Genomic DNA, 21273 nt, shown 5'->3' with positions numbered 1-21273 from the left:
AGTATAAAATAAAACCATTTTAAAGAAATAAAAAGAAACAAAAGGAAAGACAGAAGGAAATAGGAGACAAGGAAGGTGGAACGGAGGGAGACACTGGAGGGAAGGAAGAAAAAGCAAGCGAAAGGAATTGAGGGATAAAGTTCACACAGTTCAGGACCTCTTGGCCCTGGAAACTACATTTCCCAGAAGTCTTTGCTCTTGAGCAAGTATTAGTGAACTTGGAGCAGTTTTGCTGAAGACTGGAAAACAGGTGTGTATCGACCTCAACTTCTGATTAAAGCTTTCAGTGCAGCTTGCCATTATAGAGCCCTGTGACTCTCAGACTAGCGGTTGGACTGAACTTTGGGCTTCGACCCAGTAATTCTGGGAAAGTTCCTGAATGCAGTTTGCACACTTTGCCATAGATGGTGGAGGTAGGTGGGAGTTTCAAGCCGAGAGCTTGAAACTAGTTGTAAGCTAGTAGGCTGCAGGGAGGTGGGAACCAATATTCTGCCTTGTCTCGCGTGACTACAGCCTTGAGCTTAGGATCGGGGTTGGTAATAACTTTTTTCATGAAAAGGTTCTTATGTAGTCTAGGCTAGCCTCGAACTCAATATGTAGCGGAGGATAACCTTGAGCTCCTAATCCTCCTTCCTCCACCTCTCAAGTGTTGGGATGATACGGTGCACACCCAGTTTATGCGTTGCTTGGGCATCGAACCCAGGGCTTTGTGTGTCAAGCAAGTACTCTACCAATCAAGCCTCAGGGTTTCTCTGGGTAGCCCTGGAACTCACTTTACACCATGCTGGCCTCCAACTTAAGAGATCCGACTGCCTCAGCCTCCTAAATGCTGGGATTAAAGGCGTGCACCACCACCAAGCATGAATTGATATTTATACCAATACACACACACACATATATCCATCCATAGATACATATGACAACCTTGTGCCTCCTGTGCTGGCAGATGGAGGGTCTTTGCTTCCAGAACAAGCCTGAGTTGTACCAGCTGTGCCAAACCAACTGCTTTACAAAATGGCCTTTCAAGGCCAGGCACTGCTGGGTGACGCTGTTCTGCGCAGCCCAGTGTCACCCAGGGCAGGCTGGGCTGCTCTCCCGGGCCTAGTTACTCATTATGCATGGGTATAGAAAAAAACGCAATGACAACACCAAAGGCCCACCCCCAGGGTTCCCATGACTCTGGGGTTTGAATGAATTACTGTAGGATCCCTTAGAACAGAGAAAATACCAGAGAAAGGAGGCACAATAGGAAACAGTGAAGGAGGAAATTCCAGAGATTGGCCTGGGAATGGTGGCTGCAGCATGAAAAACCGGCAGCCATTATACTCCCTGGCCTTCATTCAAGCAAATCATAGCATTATGTGAAGTCAGGGGAGTTGGGTACCATGTTTAGGAGTCACAGAAGATCACTAGGGACCTTGCTTTGCAACTTTAAAATGTATTTCTTCCCTTCTTGGCCTCTTGGAGTCAGGCCATATGTGCAATATGACAGTCCTACAGGTTCATAAACTATAAGATTTATAAACCCTTTGTAAACTCTACCTTTTCCATAACTATCCAGGACTGTGTGTCTACCTCTCACTGTAAGGAGGCACAGGAAAGCAGAAACACCCGCCTCTGCTCTGCAGACCCGACGAGCCTGCTAGCATTAGAAACTGGGACATGAACAGTCCACTCCCTCGTCTTAGCCAGCTCAGGGAGTCAGTTCTTCCTTTTCACCTCATGGGTACCAGGGATGGAACTCAGACTATCAACCCACTAGACCATTTCACCAGCCCTCTGGTTTTGTTTCCACGTTTAAAAACAAATATCAAAAATTTGAGTGTGTGGTCCTCTAGCCCAGCAAGATGCCCAAAGGGAAGAAGGTCAAGGGGAAGAAGGTGGCCCTGGCCCCTGCCATCGTGAAGAAACAGGAGGCCAAAAAGGTGGTCAATCATTTGAGAAAAAGCCCAAGAATTTTGGCATTGGGCAGGATATCTAGCCCAAATGGCCCTGCTACATTAGCTGCAGCGGCAAAGGGCCATCCTCTATAAGCGGCTCAAGTACCTCCCGACATTAACCAGCTCACCCAGGCCCTGGGCTGCCAAACAGCTACCCAGCTGCTTCAGCTTGCCCACAAGTACAGGCCAGAGACAAAGCAGGAGAAGAAGCAGAGGCCACTGGCCCGCGCTGAGAAGAAAGCTGCTGGGGAAGGGGACATCGCAACTACGAGAGCACCCGTCCTTCGAGCAGTAAACTGGTTAAATGTGCATTGCTGAGTTCTCTGTACATAAATATAACTACAAAAACATGCAGTGTGTGTTGTATGTTTATGTTTGTGCGTTCATGCACTCATGGGTGCACAGGTGTCTGGAAAGGCCAGAAGACACTGCATCAAACCCCATGGAGCTGAAGTCATAGGTTGCTTTTGAGATGCCCAGTGTGTATCCTGGGATTTGAACTCTTCAGGAGTAGTCCAGTGCCTGGAACAGCTGAGCCAGCTCTCTCATCCCTGGTTTTGTTGAGTCCTGCACTGTCCCCCAGTGGTCTGGGACTCACTCTGTAACACAGGCTAGCTAGAAGCTAGCTCACTGTGCAGGATTTAAACTCACTATGTGGCTGAGGCCTGAGCCTCCTGAGAGCCGGGATGCAAGGCATGCATGCCCTGCCTCACCAGGCTGTAAAGACACCTTAGGTTCTTTTTTTATTTTAATTTATTTTATTTTTTAAAGTTTTTTAGATTCTCTTAAAGCCAGATTCTTCCCACTCCCACCCAGCCCCGTGGGAGTTGGCCTTGCCTCCCTGGGTTCCCACAGGAGCCCCCGAGATGCCGGCACCAAAGCTGTGATAATTGCCATGTTGTAATTCTTTAATAACTGTCTGTCTCCCCATCCCAGACTGTGCTCCCCACAAGCCCTCATCACATAATGTCAGCACAATTTAATTATCCATTATTCATGTCCCCAGGAAATTCCCATGAAGTGAGGACAATGGCTAAACTTCAGTGGGGAGGTTGTGGAGAGGAAGAAGAAAGGAAAGGAGGACCCTAGACAACCTTACAGCTATCCCAGTAAAGTATAGTGTTGGTAGAATGTCCACCTTCATGCACAAAGCTCCGGGTTCCATTCCCCGGGTGGAATAAGCCAGGGTGCTGGTGTCACTTGGAATCCCAGTGCGTGGAAGGTGGCCAGGAAAGGATCACTTCGAGGTCAGGCAAGGGAAATAGCTCAGTCAGTAAAGTCCTCACTTTGCAAGCTTGAGGATCCGAGTTCCAGTCCCAGGACCTACATAAAATCAAGGGGCTGGGTGGCAGAGTGCATGCATAGCATTTGGGAAACTGTGGGTTCACCCCGGCACTGTGTAAATAGGGTGTGGAGGTGCAAGCCTGTAGATGAAGCACTTGGAAGGTGGAGGCGAGGAGGATCAAAATTTCAAAGTAATCTGAACACACCGTCAATTGTGACGAGCCTGGAACACACCAGACCCTGTCTCCCAGGCCAGGGTCTTAGAACCAAGAGAAATGAGTTTGGGCTCCCTTGGTCTAGGTGACCCTCTAGCCCTCAATGAATAGTGTCCATATTCAATGTGACATTCTTTTATCCTTCCCCCTTTAGGGAAGGGCCATAGTGAGGGGGAAACCTTTATTGCTGGGAACTGTAGGGACTTGGGAGGACAGGCTCAGCATGCTCTGAGAGGAGCCCTCAGGACAAAGTCCAGCAGACTTGAGGTCACCCAGGAAGTGGGAGTAGGATGTTTGTGTCCACCAGGGTCTTGGAATGGAATCAGAGATCCGGTCTAGGAGAGTTCAGGACTTCGTCACATATCCTGCACACAGTGGGTGTAGCATGTCTGTGTGTCTTACAGCTGCCATGTACACACCACACAAGCTCAGCTCACGAGTGGGACTAGCACCTTATCCAATCATGTATTTATTGTGATAATTTTCAGTCAGTAAATGAGTACCAAGAAGTGAGGCCCATGGTGGTACACACCTTTGATTCCAGTGTTCAAGAGGTAGGGACAGGTGGATCATTTTGAATTTGGTCAGCTAATGCTATATAGTGAGACCATTTCCAAAAAGAAGGAGGTGGAGGAAGAAGAAAGGTGGAGGAAGAGAAATTAGTGCATTACACAGGCCTTCCAGCAGAGGGCAGGAAAGACACAGGGAAATGTCTGCGGCGCTGGTAAGACGCTGGCTTTTCTTTGCTGGTCCACCTTTGCACAGTTGACCTGCAAGGATGTGGTGGATGGCTTCACCATGGAGGAGTGGGGCCAGATGGAGCCTGGCCAGGAGCAAACTACCAGAACCTCCTGGCATTGGCTGAACCCTGCCCGGGAAGGCTGACTCACCTTTTCTACGTGTTTCAAAAGTGTTTTGCTCTGTAGCTCTGGCAGGCCTCCTATCTCAGTCTCATTGCAAGAATTAGAGGTGTGTACCACCACACCCCTCACCGAACTTCTAATCATGGGGTTCCCTGCCTTCTGTGGGTTTTCATAGGTCAGGGCTTTCTGTACGGGCTTGTTGGACCCCTGGCTGGCCTGTCTTCCTCTCCCTTTTTTAAAATTATAACTAGTCCTTTACTGTACATGTTTATTTTCAATTACATTTATCTGTGTTTGTGCACGTGCAGGTGTGTGCACAGATGGCGAGTGGCTTCATCTTGCTGTACCCGCAGCAGTTCCTGTCATCACCCACGTTTGCATTGGGCGTCAGTGCTGAATGTGAGCTCTCCAAGTCACTGCTTCCGCCTGCTCAGCTACACATCTCACCCTATTCCCAGTTAGGAACGTGGTAAAAACCCTTTCTTCCATTGTCCCTTTGTGGGGAGGATTCCTCAGAGTCAGAGTCTCAGCACTCCCTTCAGCCGCCTCCCCAGCCCTGACCTTGACCTTCTGATTCTCTGGCTTCCAGGTGTTGTGTCACTACATCCTGTTTGTTTTCCAGGGGCTCGTTCAATGGCGATTTCCTAGAGCGCTGTGCTTGAAGGGAAATGTTGGCTGACAGTGAGAAAGCTGCCCTGGGAGCAGGGACGCAGTGTTTGCGGCTCCTGTCGGGGCTCTGCTCACACAGCACTACCTCATTTCCGCTTAGGTTTATTTTTAAAATCTTTCTTATTTATGTGTGTTCGGGGTGTGGGTGCTTATGGAGGTCAGCGGAGGGTTTCCACCGCCTGAAACTGGACTTCCAGGTGGTTGTGAGCCACCTGATGTGGGTGCTGGGGATTGACTAGATGGCTCTTAACCTCTAAGCAATCTCTCTGGCCCCATAGGTTCATGCTGGGGGTAGGATTTCCCTTCACGGTAGCAAGGTGCCCACCCACTTTTTTAGGTTTATGTCCTAGCAACTAAGAAACTCACACAGAAAGCATCTCATCCCTGCAAATGCATCGGGCTTTCCCAGATTTGCACATTGACCTGATGTTCTCTGCCCACATGGCCATAAGGTTGAAACTAAATCAACTTCTCAGACTGGCCTTTCCCTAGCACTCATTTCCCTTATGCTTTCCACATCAGCTAGGACGTGAATGTGTCCCCAAGCTCCTACTTGGAAACCTAACACACACCATGACAGATGTGAGGACTTGATGAGGTGAGCCTTAGGAGTTTGCATTCATCACTGGCAGGAGGTGCCACCTATGAACTGGGGAAACAGATCCTCTCAGACACCAAGTTTGCCCAAACCTTGGTTTTGGTCTTCTAGCCTCCAGCACTGTGGGAGATGGTCCTGCGTATAAACCACCAAGTGTATGGTTGGTTGTTAGAGTGGCCAGAACAGGACGTATTCACACTCCATGCCCCACTGCCTTCTTTTCTTTCCTCTGTAACACAAATCTGACCTCACTTTGTTTCCCTCCAACTGGAACTTTTCATGGAGACAATCCCCATCTCCCCAGCATGTGAGCAGGAATGCTGGCTGGCCAGCAGCTTGTCAAATGTGTAGAACTGTGACGAGCAGAAGAGCCAACACTATGATCAAAACATAAATCAGAGAAACAAGTGCCCAAGCCCCACTCCCACCCTGGCCAACAACTTGCATAGACTTCTGGTCGTATCACTGGGGCCCAAACTGACTGAGCACTTTTGTTTTGTTTTGTTTTTGAGACAGGGTTTCTCTGTGTAGCCTTGGCTGTCCTGGACTTGCTTTGTAGACCAGGCTGGCCTTGAACTCACTGCAATCTGCCTGCTTCTGCTTCCCTGAGTGCTGGGATCACAGGTGTGCTTTGCCCTGCTGACTGAGCACTTCTTTAAAGTATCTCCTGTATTGTGTATTCATGCATGCCTGTGAGTGGGTACAGGCACCTGAGGACAGCTCCCTAAGAGGCCAGGTGTGGGATCCCCTAGAGGAGGAGTGACAGGAGGCTGTGCGCCACCAGACTTAAGTGCTGGAGACAACTTGTATCCTTCCAAGAGCTCTTTCCAACAATAGCATCCTTTAAAGCAACAACAACAAGACCCCACCAGTGTGGGTGTCCCTGTCTTTAGACAGTCTGCCTATACTCTGTGTAAACAGCCTGTCAGTTTCTTAGAGTCGCTAGTCCCAGAGGGCAGCGATGGATGGCATGCTGTAAATTAAGCTCTGTTTGAAGAGGATGCTCAACATTCTAGCCTAGACCCAAAGGTCAGCTAGGTTCCCATATCAAATACAGTCCCAGCCGGAGGACCCCAAGAAGGTACAAATCTTAAAAAAAAAAAAAAAAAGGAGGCTGGGCATAGTGGTGCACACCTTCATCACAGTAGGAGGCCTTGGGAGGCAGGCCTGAAACTAGACAGTGAGTTCCAGGATAGCCAAGGGTATATATCATCTTGCTATTTTTATTACTGAGATCAGTTTTGTGAAAGGCTGGGGTGCAGAAAACTTTGATTAACAATGTTTTGGATTGGAGGTGACCTGATAATCTGCATGAGCAGACTTCAGTGGGCAGAAATGATTTATTTATGGTAATAACGATGGTCATTAAACCTGAAGAAAAAAAAAGATCTTGTTTCATACTTTTAAAATTAAAAAACAAGGGCACATACACCGCTATTTTAAGCATCCCAAATGTGGTATTAATTGTCCATGCCCATAAGATTCTTCTGTGCTTAGTATATGATGGGGCTGCTCAGTAGGTAGAACACAAAGCCCTCGGGCTGACAAGGAGGCACCATGGAACAGTGTCCATGAGGTTTCTAGTAGGAAGGGCTTAGATAAGCTAAGAGTCCCAACAAGGACCCTTGCCCTCTGGGTGACCAATCCTTGGCGGCCTAAGAACTTCGGTGACATAAAGGAAGTATTTTTAGGATGGCACCTGTCAGATGAGAAAATCCTGTGCCTGGGTCCTGTTTGTTTCTTGTTCCAGAAAGGCTGGGAGTAAGGGCAGTCCTATTAATTTACCTGATCTGCAGCCTAGCAGAATGCCTGCCCAGCAACGTGGCCAACATGCCTGCAAACGCTGTCACACAGCTTCCACCAGCGGTGTCTCCCGTGCATGCTTATGCGTTAGCATAAGGCAGTCTCCTAACTCCCCCTGCTGTGAGGAAGGCTCAAGCAGGGGGCAAGATGTCTGCAGGCATTCATTTCACGACAAACTTGGTTCGTGTATACATAGAACAAATGGAGGGAGGTTATAAGAAAAGGTGGCATGTAAAGAGGATACCCCGAGTTCCAAGCTTGGAATTTGAGAAAAGTTTTAGCAATTTACAATTAGAAAGTTACTTTATGAATTTACATGTGACAAAAAAAAAAATAAATCTAGAACAGAGAAGAGATGGAGGGAAAGGAAAATGCCAGGTATTTAAAAAGAGTAGGGAGTTGAGCAAAAACTGGTAAATGGGAAAATCTTAAAAGCTATATATGCTACAATGAACATTAGCCACAGTGAATGGTTCACAAGTTTTCATCTTCAATCTAAGTGTGTTCATGCTTTATAGTTAGACACTCATCCATAGTTCATCATCAGTGAACTATGCATGTTCCAGGTATAAAGTGCTTGAGATTTATTTAATTCTCACCACAGCCCTGAGGGATGTGAATTTTATGCCCATTTTATAGATGAGGAAACTGAAGTACTGGAAAAATGTTATGACTTTCACAAGGCTACTTAGGATGACAGAACTGGAGTTCGGCTCAGGTGGACTGGCCCCAAAGTCTACCCCTGAATGCTGACATTGCACAGCTTCAGATTCAGCGCTTCTCAACCTCTGGGTCTTAACCCCCTCTGGATCCAAAAGGTCTCCTAAGACCACCGGAAAACTTTACAATTCATAACAGTAGCAAAATCACAGTTATGAAGTAGCAATGAAATGATTTTTATGGTTGGAGTTACCACAACATGAGGAACTAAGGTCACAACATCAGGAGAGCTGAAAATTGCTGGTCTGCATGGAACGAGCCTGTATAATTTGTCTTGTCGATTTTTATTAGGACTTATCAGGAGGGGAGGTCTGCAATGTGTTGGTTGCAATGGCTGGCTTGACATGAATGCCTTCAGAAGTGTGGGACTCTGCTGGCACCAAGTGGCTCTCAGCGGTGCCACCTGTTACCTTACAGCTGTGGAGTTGCTCATGTTTGCTAAGAGCAGAATAGCTGTAAAAGGCTTTGTGACAATCTTGACAATATGGTTTCTCTTGGGTGTGAATTCTCTGGTGTTGACTGAGATGGGTGCTGACGCCAAAGGCTTTACCACACACGTCACAGGCATACGGCTTTTCTCCATTGTGAATCCTCTCATGCTTCATCTGATTCGCTTTCTGGGAGAAGGCTTTCCCACACTTGCTACATGTGTATGGCTTCTCACCAGTGTGAACTCTACGGTGAAGAGAAAGGCCTGAGCTCTGGCCAAAGGCCCTCCCACATTCTTGACAAACATAAGGTTTTTCCCCAGTGTGAATTCTCCGGTGTCGGATGAGTTGGGCACCCAAAAGGAAGGATTTCCCACAGTCACCACATTTAAAGGGCTTCTCCCCTGCGTGAATTTTCTGATGCTTAGAAAGGCAGGAGCTCTGATGAAATGTCTTCCCACACTCACTGCACTCAAAGTGCTTCTTTATGGCATGAGTTCTCTGGTGCTGAATAAGGTAGTTACTCTGCTTGAAGGCTCTGTCACATTCATTGCATTTAAATGGCTTCTCTTCAGTGTGAATTAACTCATGTTTCAAAAGGTGGGCACTCTGGCTAAAGGTCCTGTCACATTTGTTACATTTAAAGGGGCACTCACTTTGGGAAGGCTGGTGTTCAGCGACAGAGGTGTTATCCGTGGGTTTCTCAGGCTCAGGGCATTCACCTGGCTCCACATCAGCATGGGTGCTCTGACGGCAAATGAGCTGCACACTCTGGTCACAGGTTTCCCCAAGTAGACTGCACTCACAGGCTGTCACCTTGGTATGAATCTTCTCATACTTCCCTAGGTTCTTGCTCTGGATGAAGGCTTTTCCACACTTGTCACACTTAAAGCGTTTCTCAGTGTGCCTTGAGTTCCAACTCAAATCTTTCTCAGTTATGTTTTCTCTGGTGTGAATGCTCAGGTGGCACTTCAGAGTTGAGCTGCAAATGAAGCGTTCTCCACACTGCTTACATTCATACTGGGTCTCGATGCTGTGGGCCTTATGGTGCTGCAGTAGCTGTTCTTCATGGCTGAAGGTCTCCTTGCATTCAGCACAGTCAAAGAGCTTCTCTGTGGCATGGCTCAGCTGATGTCGACTCAAGTGAGAGGGGCGGCTAAACCTCTTGACACAAGATGAACACTGGTAGGGCCTGTAGCCTGAGTGGATTCGCTGGTGCTCACTAAGGTGTGTGCTCCGACAGAAGGCTTTCCCACACTCACTGCATTTGTAAGGCTTCTCTCCACTGTGAACCCTTTGGTGGGTCTTCAGGGTGGAGGAATGGTTGAAAGCTTTACCACATTCATTACACTTGTGTGGCTTCTCTCCTGTATGAACAGCCTGGTGCTCAATAAGCAATGACCTCTGACTAAAGATCTTTCTACATTCTTGACATTCAAAGACAGTTTTCACAAAGTGAGTTTTTTGATGCTGCAAGAAATATTTCCGTAAATTGAAGATTTCAGGGCATACAGCACATTTGTAGAGTTTCTGAGTATGGACTTTCTGGTGTCCAGCTAGATGAAAGGCCTGGCTGAATGCCTTCCCACATTTCTTACATCTGTAGGACTTAGTATTTGTAGTTTTCTGATGTTTAATAGGCTGTGGATGAAGAATGGATGGAGTGTCAGCACACTGACTCTTACACAGTTTTTCTGGGTCACTACTTTTACTAGTAGATGGTTTTTCTTGGTCCCAACCTTGAGTGGTACATACTTTTGCTGAGTCAGCACCTTTACTCTGCTGCAGCTTTTGGGGCTTACCACTTTGACTCTTAAGTGGCTGGTCTAGGTTATCATTTTGCGTTTTACAGAGTTTTTCTCCAGTGTGAATTTTCTGATGCCACTGAAGGTACATATTCTGACTAAACCTCTTCCCACATTCCTCACACATGAAAGACTTGTAGCTTGTTTGAGTCACTGGGTTCATGAGAAGAACAGCACCCTTGCTGAGCCCCTGCTCCTGCTCTTGCCTTGAAGGAGGCTTCTCCCTCACATGGTTAATCCAGTGCTGGATGAGGTGGTAACTCTGGCTGAAGCTTTTCTCACACTCATCACACTTATAGAGCATCTCCTCTCCCAGGACAGGGTCCTGATGGCTCAAGTCACTCTTGGATTCCTTCGGTATCTCTGGTGTGAGTTTCTTTTCAGGAATATCAGACATCACAGCATCTTCTCTTGTGGAAAAGAGAGGCCCAGGACTGAAGCAGCTCTTGAATTCAGGACTCTTGTAATCTGTGGGGCTTTCCTTGTTGGTAATATCAGATCTTGGAAGACTTTCTAGCTCTTCTAAAAAACTATCTAACCAGTTCTCACCTATACAGCCTTCAAATTTGAGTTCCTCCTTGGAAAATGTCTCCATAATCTGGGATAGGGCATCTTCTGAGAAGCCCTGTTGCAAAGCAGCGTTCTTGGTGTCAATCACTTCTGAAAGAGAAGAGAAGAGAGAAGTGTACAAATGCTTTCTGTTCCCTGGGTCAGTGGGACAACCATGCTGTGGGCTGAAACATAGACATGAGAAAAGTGTGTTAAGTATGTGTCTGTCAGTGGTGTCCCATCTGGAAATGGCAGAAAGTAAGAAATGAAAAGGTCACACAGGGAGCTGAGAGCCTGCAAGGATTCAGCAGAGAAGAGAGCCTTGGCCATGATCATCATAACCATGAAACTAAGTTCACTGAAACATCTTCCAGGTATGCCTTCTTTCTCCTCCGTTCTCTATACCACACAGTATTGAGCTCTTACTCAAGACATCCTGGGTCCTTGGTGACTGGAAGATCTTCCACCTGCATCCTGTTTTTCATGGGGCCAACCCTTTACCCTGGCTCAGACACTAATTTCTTTCTGACCACCCTGGAATTGTCTCAACCCCCTTCTTTTCCTGACTCCATCATCATCAACTAAAAAATCTGGTCCTGGGTTCTTGTTAACCTTCCATCTCTTTGTCCATTTTTCCATACTATCCCTGGGGGGCTGTATAATAAAGAGGGTTGACTGCATTACTGATTACACCCTTCCAGGGTATCTTGCCTGGAAAAGAGACTAAAAGCAGCACATCAGCTCAGCATACCATGTGATGGCCCCATGGCAGCCATGCAGATCTCCCTTCTCAGGGCTGTAACTAGTTCCTTGGATTCAAATACCCTTCTAGGTAAGACCCCTGCATCCTTTAATGCCTAGTCGAGCATTACTTCCCCAGGTTAAGACTTCCCTGACCATCCCACACCTCATTCTGCCATAAATGTCCCATCCTGGAAGCTCTCCACAGCTGAGCTGTTCAACCCAGGTGATGAGCTCTACTGTGGATCCTCCACTGTCTTCAGTGTCAACCAGAACACGCACACAGCCACAGAAGATGATCACAGGTCAGGGACAATTTGCATTTGTGGGGTGCGTCCTTGAAGCACATGAGCCCTGCCCAAGATGGATACCTCATTTGCCATAGTTAAGGAAGTGGCACAACAAGTTTTGTCCTTATCTAACCCATATTCCTGACCACCGTAGCATGTGCTCTTAGGATCTTTCATTGCTGTGTCCATGCTGCTGTTGCCCCTCTCCTAACCTCTTGTGCCATCATCACCGTCCTCCATATCAGTACCTTCTATGGTTTGGTGCCTCCTCATTGAGTGAGCATCTCAGAGACTGATCAGTGCCTCTTGGACTGTGCATGACCCTTACAAATAACAGCTTTCAAAGCTATCTCTTGCACTGCACTATCTCCATGTTGCTCTCAGCCTACACTAGTCTCTAATTTCCTCTGTGCTCACATTGTTCCCCTGCATAGAGCATATCAACCAACAAGTATTAGGCCCCTCTTGTGTTATGAATGATAAGGGGTCCTGGGAATACAGAGGTCAGTCAGCTAAGGACTTTTCATTATAGCGGCATCATGTTGCAGCAGGGAAAAGCATGAGTGATAGCGAAGCACAGCTGTTGCTATTGGAGACCTGCACATACATACTTGCACAAGTGAGCATGTGCATGTTTGGCTGCCTATGCTTGGAGTTGTCTATGATAAAGTGGCAGAAGGGAACTCAGATCTGGGGAGTACGTGCCTACGTTGTAGCACAAGGAAGGAGGCTGCACAGAGCTCACAATAATGACCTCCCAGTAAGCAAGGAACAGGGCTTCGGATTGTCTGGATGGGAGGAGCTAGGCCTGTGCTCTCTGGTTCCGAGTCTCCTTAATGGTGACAGAGGAATACTGCATGAAATCTCCCATGCCCCGGTATAGTCCCTCCCTCTTTTCTCCTATTGCAAACAGTTCCATCAGGCCATTGCATGCTGTAGAGACTGCCTAGCAGTAGAAATGATAGAGCAGCTGTGCCTGGCAGCATCAGGTTTGGGGCTTGACTTACTCTCAAATGTGGCTGTGCCTGAGCCAGAAAGAAGTAGAAGAGGTAAGCCAGATGCACACATGCTCAGAGGCCACCAGGCATGGGGGTGCATAAAGTGACTTGGGAGTAGAAAGCATCCCCTTGCCAAGCCTGGAAGTAAAATTGCTCTGGAGAGGCACCAAGATGCCTGTTCTGAAGGCAGAGGAGAGACATAAGGACAACTGACAAATGGTTGAGGCTGAGCGTCAAGATGTGTAGACAGACAAGCTAGGGGCTGGGCAGGGTCTCAGTCAGAAGCTGATAATGGAGAGTGCACCAGGCCCCTTCTCCCACTCACCAGTACTGCTGGCTTCTGGGCCTCCTCTGACTATCGCTTCCAGCTCTTCCCTGATATCTGGTTGGGAAACCAGGCTGGGTCGTGGGGGGTCTGCTGAGAAAGAACAGTCCTGTCATCAGAAGGTCTGGAGGGCATCAGTGCTCAACAAAGTCTTTCTGGCCTCTGCATCATTCAGATCTGTGTAGGAGCTGAGGTCAATGCACTTCTTACTGTGGGCTGCAGCTTAAGAACTGAAAGAGACTTATGTAAGGCCTGAGTTGTTTCTGTAGCTGCAGACCGCATGGCAGGGAGGAATGGCTGCCCAGTGCAAAAAGTCCCACGTGAGAGGGTCCCACCACACTCTCTTTCTCTTTGTTTAACATTGGGATAAAGTACTGTTGTTTCCTGGAAACAAAAGAGCGGAGGAAGCACAGAAGCTGCACTGAGATGAGGGGCAGCACGTGGGAGCTGGGGGCTGGACGGGACGCCGCGCAGGTGTGCACTGAGTGTGGTGGGAAACTCAGTAGCGTCATTCCATCTGGTGTGAACATCAGAATGAAGCAGTTTTCTGGAAGCACTTAGACCTTGAAGAGATCATTGTAGGAAGCAGTGATTGCTTTCTGTTATCTACAGAGTTGTTTTTCTGAAGGAGCTTTACAGCCTTTGCATGACCCCAGTCAAAAGACATCTCTGGAACACCTGGCACATCTTGTGTAATGGAGTGCTTCAAGCGGCATCACACCGACCGGAACTGCAATGGTGAGGCCCTCCTTCAAAAAACACGCAGAGCAGATTAGATCTGGGTTTTGGTATGAGGAACTTGTTTTGCCCTAAAAATGGCTTTTGTGTAACAATCAATAAATACACTTCTCCATGGATGTTTGGAGTTCAGTCCATCAGAGGCTGGACCAACCTGCTGCCTGCAAGACCTTATTTCATCCTGGAGTGACCCTCTTTCTTCGATCATCCCACATGATTACCAACATCTGGGGTAAAGGCCCTCTGCCTTCTTACCATGAGTAAGAAGGTGGATTTGGCAGTCTTGACCACTCCACCAGGGAGCAGAACCCATGCTGGCACAGCTGAGTGCTGAGAATGCTCCTGTACCAGCATGGTTTACACTGAAGTCCTGCCTTCTTTCTGAGACTCAGGAAGCAGGGTCCCTTGAGCAAGTACCAGCTCACTTCCTGACTTAGGAAGAAGTACTGCTGTGATAAAACACCATGACCAAAAGCAACTTGGGAAGAAAAGGGTTTATTTCAGCTTATAACTCTCAGATCACATTCCTTCACTGAGGGAATCCAGGACAGGAGCTAATGCAGAAGCCATGGAGAAATGTTGCTTGCTCTCATGGCTTCTTCATCCTGGTTTCTTACAGCACCCAGCACCACCAGCCCCAGCAGGAGTGACACCACCCTTGGTGAGCTGGGCCCTCCCCTGTCAATAATTAATTAAGAAAATTCACCAGCCGGATGCGGTCCACACACCTGTAATCCCAGCATTCAGGAGGCAGAGGCAGGTTGATCTCTGTGAGTTTGAGACCAGCCTGGTCTACAAAGTGAGCCCAGGACAGTCAAGGCTACACAGAGAAACCCTGTCTTGAAAAAAAAAAAAAGAAAAAAGAAAATGCACCACAGTCTCGCCTGAAAGGAGCATTTCTCAACTGAGGATCCCTCTTCCCATGACTCCAGCTGGTGTCAAGGTGACAGGAGACTAGCCAGCAAGCCTGCCGTGCTGGAGAGTCGGAGCATCCATGTTACTTCACTGAGGGCCCTGCAAGCTCGTATTCTGACAGTCTGTGCTGTGTCCCTCCATTACAGTGAGTTTCCGATGTTGTGCTGCGCCCTCTAGTGCTCCTAGTGAGACTAAGCTGGGTACTGGGGGGGGGGGGAGCACAGCTAGGACTTTTCCTCTCTGCAGTTCTGTTTCAGAATGCATGGCAAAAAGGGCCCAGCTGGGGGGCTGGGCAGGAGGGCTCTGCAGGTTCACCACACACAGGGTGGGGCGTAAGCACAGAGACTTCCATAGCTTAACATGGCTCACCAGGCCCCACAGTGCCTACTGGAACACCGGGTGAAACGAACAGGTCACAGGTCCGCACACCATGATGCTCCCATTCCAGATGACACAGCATGGATAACCATGTTGGAGCCGCAAAAGAATTCAGCCTTGGTTGGGGATAGTGTGTTCTAATGGGGCTGAACCCAGAGCAGGCACCCTGTGCATTGTGTGCTAGATGACAGCTCTGCCAGCGTCCTGTGGGTGACACAGCACAGAGCGGGGCAGGAACAGGACCCCAGAGCAGAGTGACACTTACTGAACAAGAGAAGGTCCTGGCAGGTGCTCGGGGTTGCATCCCAGAACAGGTCTCCCTGGCCCAGCTCTAGCTCCAGCTCTTCCCAGTCTTCCAAGGTGAAGTCCATGGCTACATCTTTGAGGGTGACAAACTCCTGAAATGAAGCACACTGTCAATCACTCAGGGGCCACCATGAGCCCTCAGCGGGACTCACCTTTTAGGTAAAGACACAGGGTCTTGGTTAAGTGACAGAATGTAAGTCACACAGGATGAAACACAGGTCTGCCGACACTAAAATTCATCTACTTCTTAGTTCAAGATTTTAAAGAGCCAGGTGTGGTGGCATTGCCTTTAATCACAGCACTTGAGAGGTAGTGTTAGATGGATCTCTGGGAGTTCAAGGCTTGCCTGGGCCACCCAGAAAGTTCCAAGACAACCAGGGCTATGTAGAGAGGGGAAAAAAAGTAAAATAATAATAATAAAGTTTTTTGTTTGTTTTGTTTTCTGAGATAGGGAATCCCTGATTCTTTTGGAACTAACTCTTTGGACCAGGCTAACCTGGAATTCCTAAAGATCCACCTGCCTCTGCCTCCCAAGTGCTGAGATTAAAGGCGTGTGCCAGCCACCGCACCTGGCCAAAAAATGAAACTGTTTTAAATTTTTGCTTTTGTTTTTTATTGTTGTTTAGAGACAGCATCTTACTCTGTAACTCAGGCTAGACTCACAGCAGTCTTCCTGCCCTAACCTCCTGGGTGCTGGGATTATAAGCACAAACCACCACACTTGGCTTTGTCTTCTTTGTGGAAATTTCCAAACACAGAAATGTAATATGATTTATCTTGTGTGCCTGGCCCATTAAAGGATTACCCAGTTGCTAGTCAACTGGCCCTTTAAGAATTCTTAGCCATTAGAACTGCTTGACCCTATGACCTTCAGTGCTGGTTACCGCTTGGGTTTCTAGAAACAGGAGAGAATATAAAAAAGCCAGCTGAGGCTGAGAAAGAGTTAAGCTAGTGGAGTGAGAAGGCGGCTGGGGCAGAAGACATTGTTGGGAGATAGCTGAATCAGGAGAAGCTGGGCTGAGCAGATAGGCTGCAACAGTTGTTATAGTTTGGAGCTGCTAGTATCGGGACAACTGGGAGAAGGGACTGTTTAAGCACGCGGCTCGGGAACTTGAGGGAGGAATGGCTGGGGAGAACGCTGAAGGCTGGGGCTGGAAACCGGGAGAAAAGGTTGGAAAAGAAATCAGATTCAGGGCTGGGGAGACAGCTCAGTAGCTAAGGGCACTGTCTGCTCTTCAATTCCCAGCAACCATATGGTGGCTCACAACCATCTATAATGTGAACTGATTCCCCCTTCTAGCAGGTGTAAATGCAGATAGAACACTCATATACATAAAATAAATAAATCTTAAAAAAAAAAGAAATTAGATTCAAGGATTCTCTCTCTCTCTCTCTCTCTCTCTCTCTCTCTCTCTCTCTCTCTCTCTCTCTCTCCCCCTCTATCTTTTTTCTCTCCTACCTAGTGTTATCTGGTGAACCCAAATGGATGAAGGGTGGGAAAAAGAAGAACCCACAATGTAGTGAAGAATAAATACAAGTGGCCCCAAGACTAGATAGAAGTGTTGCCCAAGCTAGCACAGTTTGTTTGTAGAAAAAAAGAAACATTAGAAGGAAAAAAAGGGGGGGGGGCACAGGATCTTTGGACAAACAGCCAATGCTTTTTTTTTTTCCAGCCATTGCTCTTAACCTCTGAGCCATCTCTCTAGACCAAGGCCAGCCTGTTCTAATTAGTAAGTTCCAGGTTAGCCAGGACTGCACAGTGAAACTCTGTCTCACACACAACTACACCCTAAAATTGAAACTATACAGGTCTGGGGCTGAAGCCCTAGCCAGTGATTGAGAACATTTACTGCTCTTGCAGAGGAGCCACATTTGGGCAACAGCACCACCATGGTGGCTGGAACTGTGAGTGTTATATCCCTACTGATCTGTGAAGGTGCCAAACACACGTGGTACACATACATACATGTGAAAGGGTTAGACTAACTTTGTAACTGTATGTGTTCTAAAGTTTTGAGTTTTAGGTCCAGGTTAAGCTAAAGCCTCTTAGTACCTTTCCAGAGAACGGAGAAATGTGACCCTATCTGTGAGGACAGATAGAAAAAAAGCAAGCAAGCAATGACCTTCACTCAGCAAAAAGAAGGACCAGACCCTTGTCTTTGAGATAGTGTTTCTTAGCAACCAACCCAGACGGCCTCAATCCTTCTTCTGAGTAGCTCCTGACTTCCAGCCAAAAGTCCGAAGCCCCAGTCTTCAAGGATGAGCTAACCATCTCACCTTCAATTGCAGCTGCATCCATACTTGGCAGGACTGGCCAAGCTTGAGCACCTAAGACTAACCAATTATCTTACTTTATAGCTTCCTCATCCAATCCTAAATTGCCAAAACTGCAACTTCAAATTTCCCGCAATTTTTCTTTTAAAAACCTAAAGGCCTTTGTCTCCTGGTGCCACTCTGCTGACCAGCAGGGGTGACCCCATTGCGCAATGGTTAAAATAAACCTCTTGCTTTTGCATCGAGTCGTGGTTTGTGGGGGTTTCTGGGGAAGGGCGCAATCTTGAACTCCTGAGCTGTGAGTCCCCAGGTCTTACACATGTGGGCAGAGTATACAGAAAAAATAAAAATAAACCTTTAAAATGTATCTAGAGCAGTGGTTCTCAACCCGTGGGTCACGACCCTTCTGGGGGTTGTCCAACTTATTTAAGACCACCGGTAAACACAGATATTTACATTATGATTCATACAGTAGCAAAATTATGTTTATGAAGTAGCAATGAAGATAATTTTATAGTTGGGGGTCACCACATCAGGAACTGTATTAAAGGGTCGTAGCGTTAGGAAGGTCGAGAACCACTGATATGGAGGTACTAACTAGCTGCTGTTTCTATAGCTCAAGTTTCAGAAGGCCTATGCCCTGCATCTGGCTCATATGAATTAACAGGCATCTGGTCTGGCTGCACCTGGTTTTTCCATGCTTTCTAAGCTACTTTTCTATTGCTGTGATAAAATGCCATTACCATGACAACTTACAAAAAAAAAAAAAAAACAAAACAAAACAGTTAATTGGGTTTACTATTCCAAAGGGTTGGAATCCATGGCCGTGGAGTGAAGGGTTATCAGTAGCAACAGCTGAGAGCTCCCATCTCAAACCTCAAGCAGGAGGCAGAGGGCACATTGGGGATAGTGGGAAGTTTTTGAAATCTTAAAAATCCCTTCTTCAGCAGGGCCACACCTTCTAATCCTTTCCAAATTGTTCTACTAACCTGGAACATGATTCAAACATGAGACTATGGGGCCCATTCTCATTCAAACCATCACACTGACTAAAAGACCCTATATTCTGGATGTGACTCTTGTATCCTTTTGGTACCATCTGGCTCTCCCCCTGCCCCAGGTGTTTCCTGTATACAGGAGATTTAGACATAACATCTGAATTCAAGGCCATCTTGAGTTACAGAGTGAGATCCCATATTAAGCCATCTCTCCCCCTCGAAAGACTGCTTGGGAATCACAGTGAACATGAAACAAAGGAATGCTGGATTTCCTTTGGGAGTGATTCCGTTAAGACAAAGAGACTTACCTCAGCCATAGCTGCCTGATTTGAGTGACCTTTTTAGAGTTCTTCCTCCTTCCTCTCCATGTTTCCAGCTAGCATTGCTGCAGAAGAGCTAAGAGAAAGTCTCCCATCCTTCTATGGCTGACTTCCTGTTCATGCTGACTGTGTCTCCAAAATACCACAAATAGAAAGACACCATGAGCCTGCTGTAGGAATCACAGTGGCAACTGTATTTACTGAAACGATCCCCACCCCTAAAATTCCATCATGCTTCAGAACCTGCAGAACAACTCACAACCATTTCTGCCAGCAGTAAAAATACTGACACAGAGGCTTTTTGGTATTTTAAAGCTTGGGCATTTTAGCTGGGCAGGTTCACAGCAAGCTTTCTGGCTTGACCCAACTAGTCCTGGCATTACGTCCCACCACATGGCCAGCTCTATCTCTGCTCCACTCTTGTGTCCTTTAACCTCTGTGTCCCACTCATGCCCTTGGTTTCTTTCCCAGAGCTCCTATCTTTCCAGGAAGTTCCACCCTCCACTCTGCCCAGTTATTAGCTGTCAGCTCTTTATTACAGCCAAATAGACAAGTGAGGAAGGACAAATACTTACAAAATATGAGACCGGTGGTGGGCCATGGAAATAACAATACAAAGACTGGGCTAGTATTTAGTAGCTCTCTGTCTGTCTACCGTCAACAGTTCAAAACACAGAGACGCACATTCACACATCTCCCCCTTCTAGTCCAATAAACAGATTTTTCTTTAACATTAATAAACTATATACAATATGAACAATTATGAGAAGAATAAGGTGAAAACTATATTCACAATTTCCAGTTCATTTGTATTTAGCCTAAACAACTTAAGCATTTATGTCTTTAATCTTTCTGAATCTAATAACCAGGAAAACTGTAAAACTACTACTATCTAGTCTTCAACCCCATCAGACACCCAAGAAGGGTAAATTCTGCCTGAGTAAACAGGACGTGCGGAGCAAGCAGTTTCCAAAACTAAAAACAAAAACAAAAACAAACAAACAAGCAGATGCTACCTGGACAGTAACCCAGTAACCCAGGGTTTCTCTGTGTGACTGGGACATTCGTCTTTGGCCATGAGGCCCAGAAGATCTGACAGACTTTTCTGTGAAACAGGAATATTGATCTGAGTGCCGCATTGTCATAAAAGATCCCTTAGCAATAAAATTATGGCAATGCCAGCCACACAGAGTCTTAACCTTCCCATTTGACCTCTGGTTCCACACACATTTAACCCATCAGGTAATTTGTTTTATTTGAGATAATTTTCCCAAGCCCTAAAAACTGTGTATATATCTTCTGAAGTGGCCATTCTGAATTCCAGTATTTTGAGGAAATGATAGCCACATCACCTCCTGTATCCACAAACTTTCTATTTCAATACCATTTACTTGAAATTTTAATTTTGGCTTTTAATCATTAACCACTGTTTGCCAAAACACATGTTTTCCAGTACTTCCTTTTCTTTCTACTGGAGCGGCTTTGCCCCTAAATGTAGGGAAACAATAGCAGCTGTGCCATCATGTTGTCTGCATTAATTTCCACCCCTTTTCTTACATTGGCCATCATTTTAACTTCTCCTTTAATTCCCCCATCTATAATTCCTAGATGCACAATGAATCTTTGAAAAGTTAATCTACTTCAAGATCATCTCTACTGTCCCCAAAACTCCAATGGTTATTTTGTATTATTGAATTTTGGGGATTGGGTAAGAGATTTATCTGTGGCCAAGTCTAGAGTAGCACTCACTGCCTACAGCAGCATACATGAGGTCAGCAATACTCAGCTGAAGTTTTTGTTTGTTTGTTTGTTTTTTGCCTGCTTGTTGACAAACGGGAAACAACTTGTTTTTTGTTTTGTTTTTTTTGCTGTCCTCCCACCCTCCTCCAAGCTGTTAGGCCCCCATTTTATTTCCTGAGGGCAAGAAATTGCCTTGGATAGCCCTCTTGGACCTGCACTCATTGGTCCAAAGGTATCCCTCATCACCATGTCTGCAAACTCCAGGAAGCCTCGGAGTTCTTTTTGAAAACCCATTGCTGGGAGAAACAGCTTATTCACTTCTCTATTAAGAAAGTACTGTTTTTCCCACAGTTAACACACTGGGCATTTTGAGATC

General features: G+C 46.7%; 1 protein-coding gene across 2 annotated transcripts; it reads right to left on the bottom strand.

Annotated features, from left to right (window-relative positions):
- Positions 1 to 7734: 7734 nt before the first annotated feature.
- Positions 7735 to 19953, bottom strand: Znf473 (zinc finger protein 473). Of its 2 annotated transcripts, none has more exons than XM_060379808.1 (4): positions 19146 to 19953; positions 15525 to 15657; positions 13229 to 13321; positions 7735 to 10985 (listed from the first exon to the last, which is right to left on the bottom strand). In XM_060379808.1, exons 1-4 carry the CDS (start codon positions 19152 to 19154, stop codon positions 8380 to 8382), a joined length of 2841 nt encoding a protein of 946 aa, XP_060235791.1. In that variant the 5' UTR covers positions 19155 to 19953; the 3' UTR covers positions 7735 to 8379. The 2 variants fall into 2 exon arrangements, with proteins under 2 accessions (XP_060235791.1, XP_021489588.2); XM_021633913.2 differs by having other exon boundaries at positions 13229 to 13318.
- Positions 19954 to 21273: the final 1320 nt, after the last annotated feature.

The sequence above is a fragment of the Meriones unguiculatus genome, chromosome 1 (genome assembly GCF_030254825.1).
Source record: "Meriones unguiculatus strain TT.TT164.6M chromosome 1, Bangor_MerUng_6.1, whole genome shotgun sequence".
NCBI lineage: Eukaryota > Metazoa > Chordata > Mammalia > Rodentia > Muridae > Meriones > Meriones unguiculatus.
The sequence above is the reverse complement of the archived record's forward strand: the minus strand, read 5'-3'. Positions and strand labels throughout refer to the sequence as shown.

What these genes read in the sequence shown, in the direction of transcription:
- Znf473 (XM_060379808.1), bottom strand. An exon ending in CCAGGACCTTCTCTTGTTCA is followed by an intron (nt 13,322 to 15,524) that starts GTAAGTGTCACT and finishes GTTCTTTCTCAG; the next exon opens with CAGACCCCCCACGACCCAGC. An exon ending in CCCAGAAGCCAGCAGTACTG is followed by an intron (nt 10,986 to 13,228) that starts GTGAGTGGGAGA and finishes CTTCTCTTTCAG; the next exon opens with AAGTGATTGACACCAAGAAC.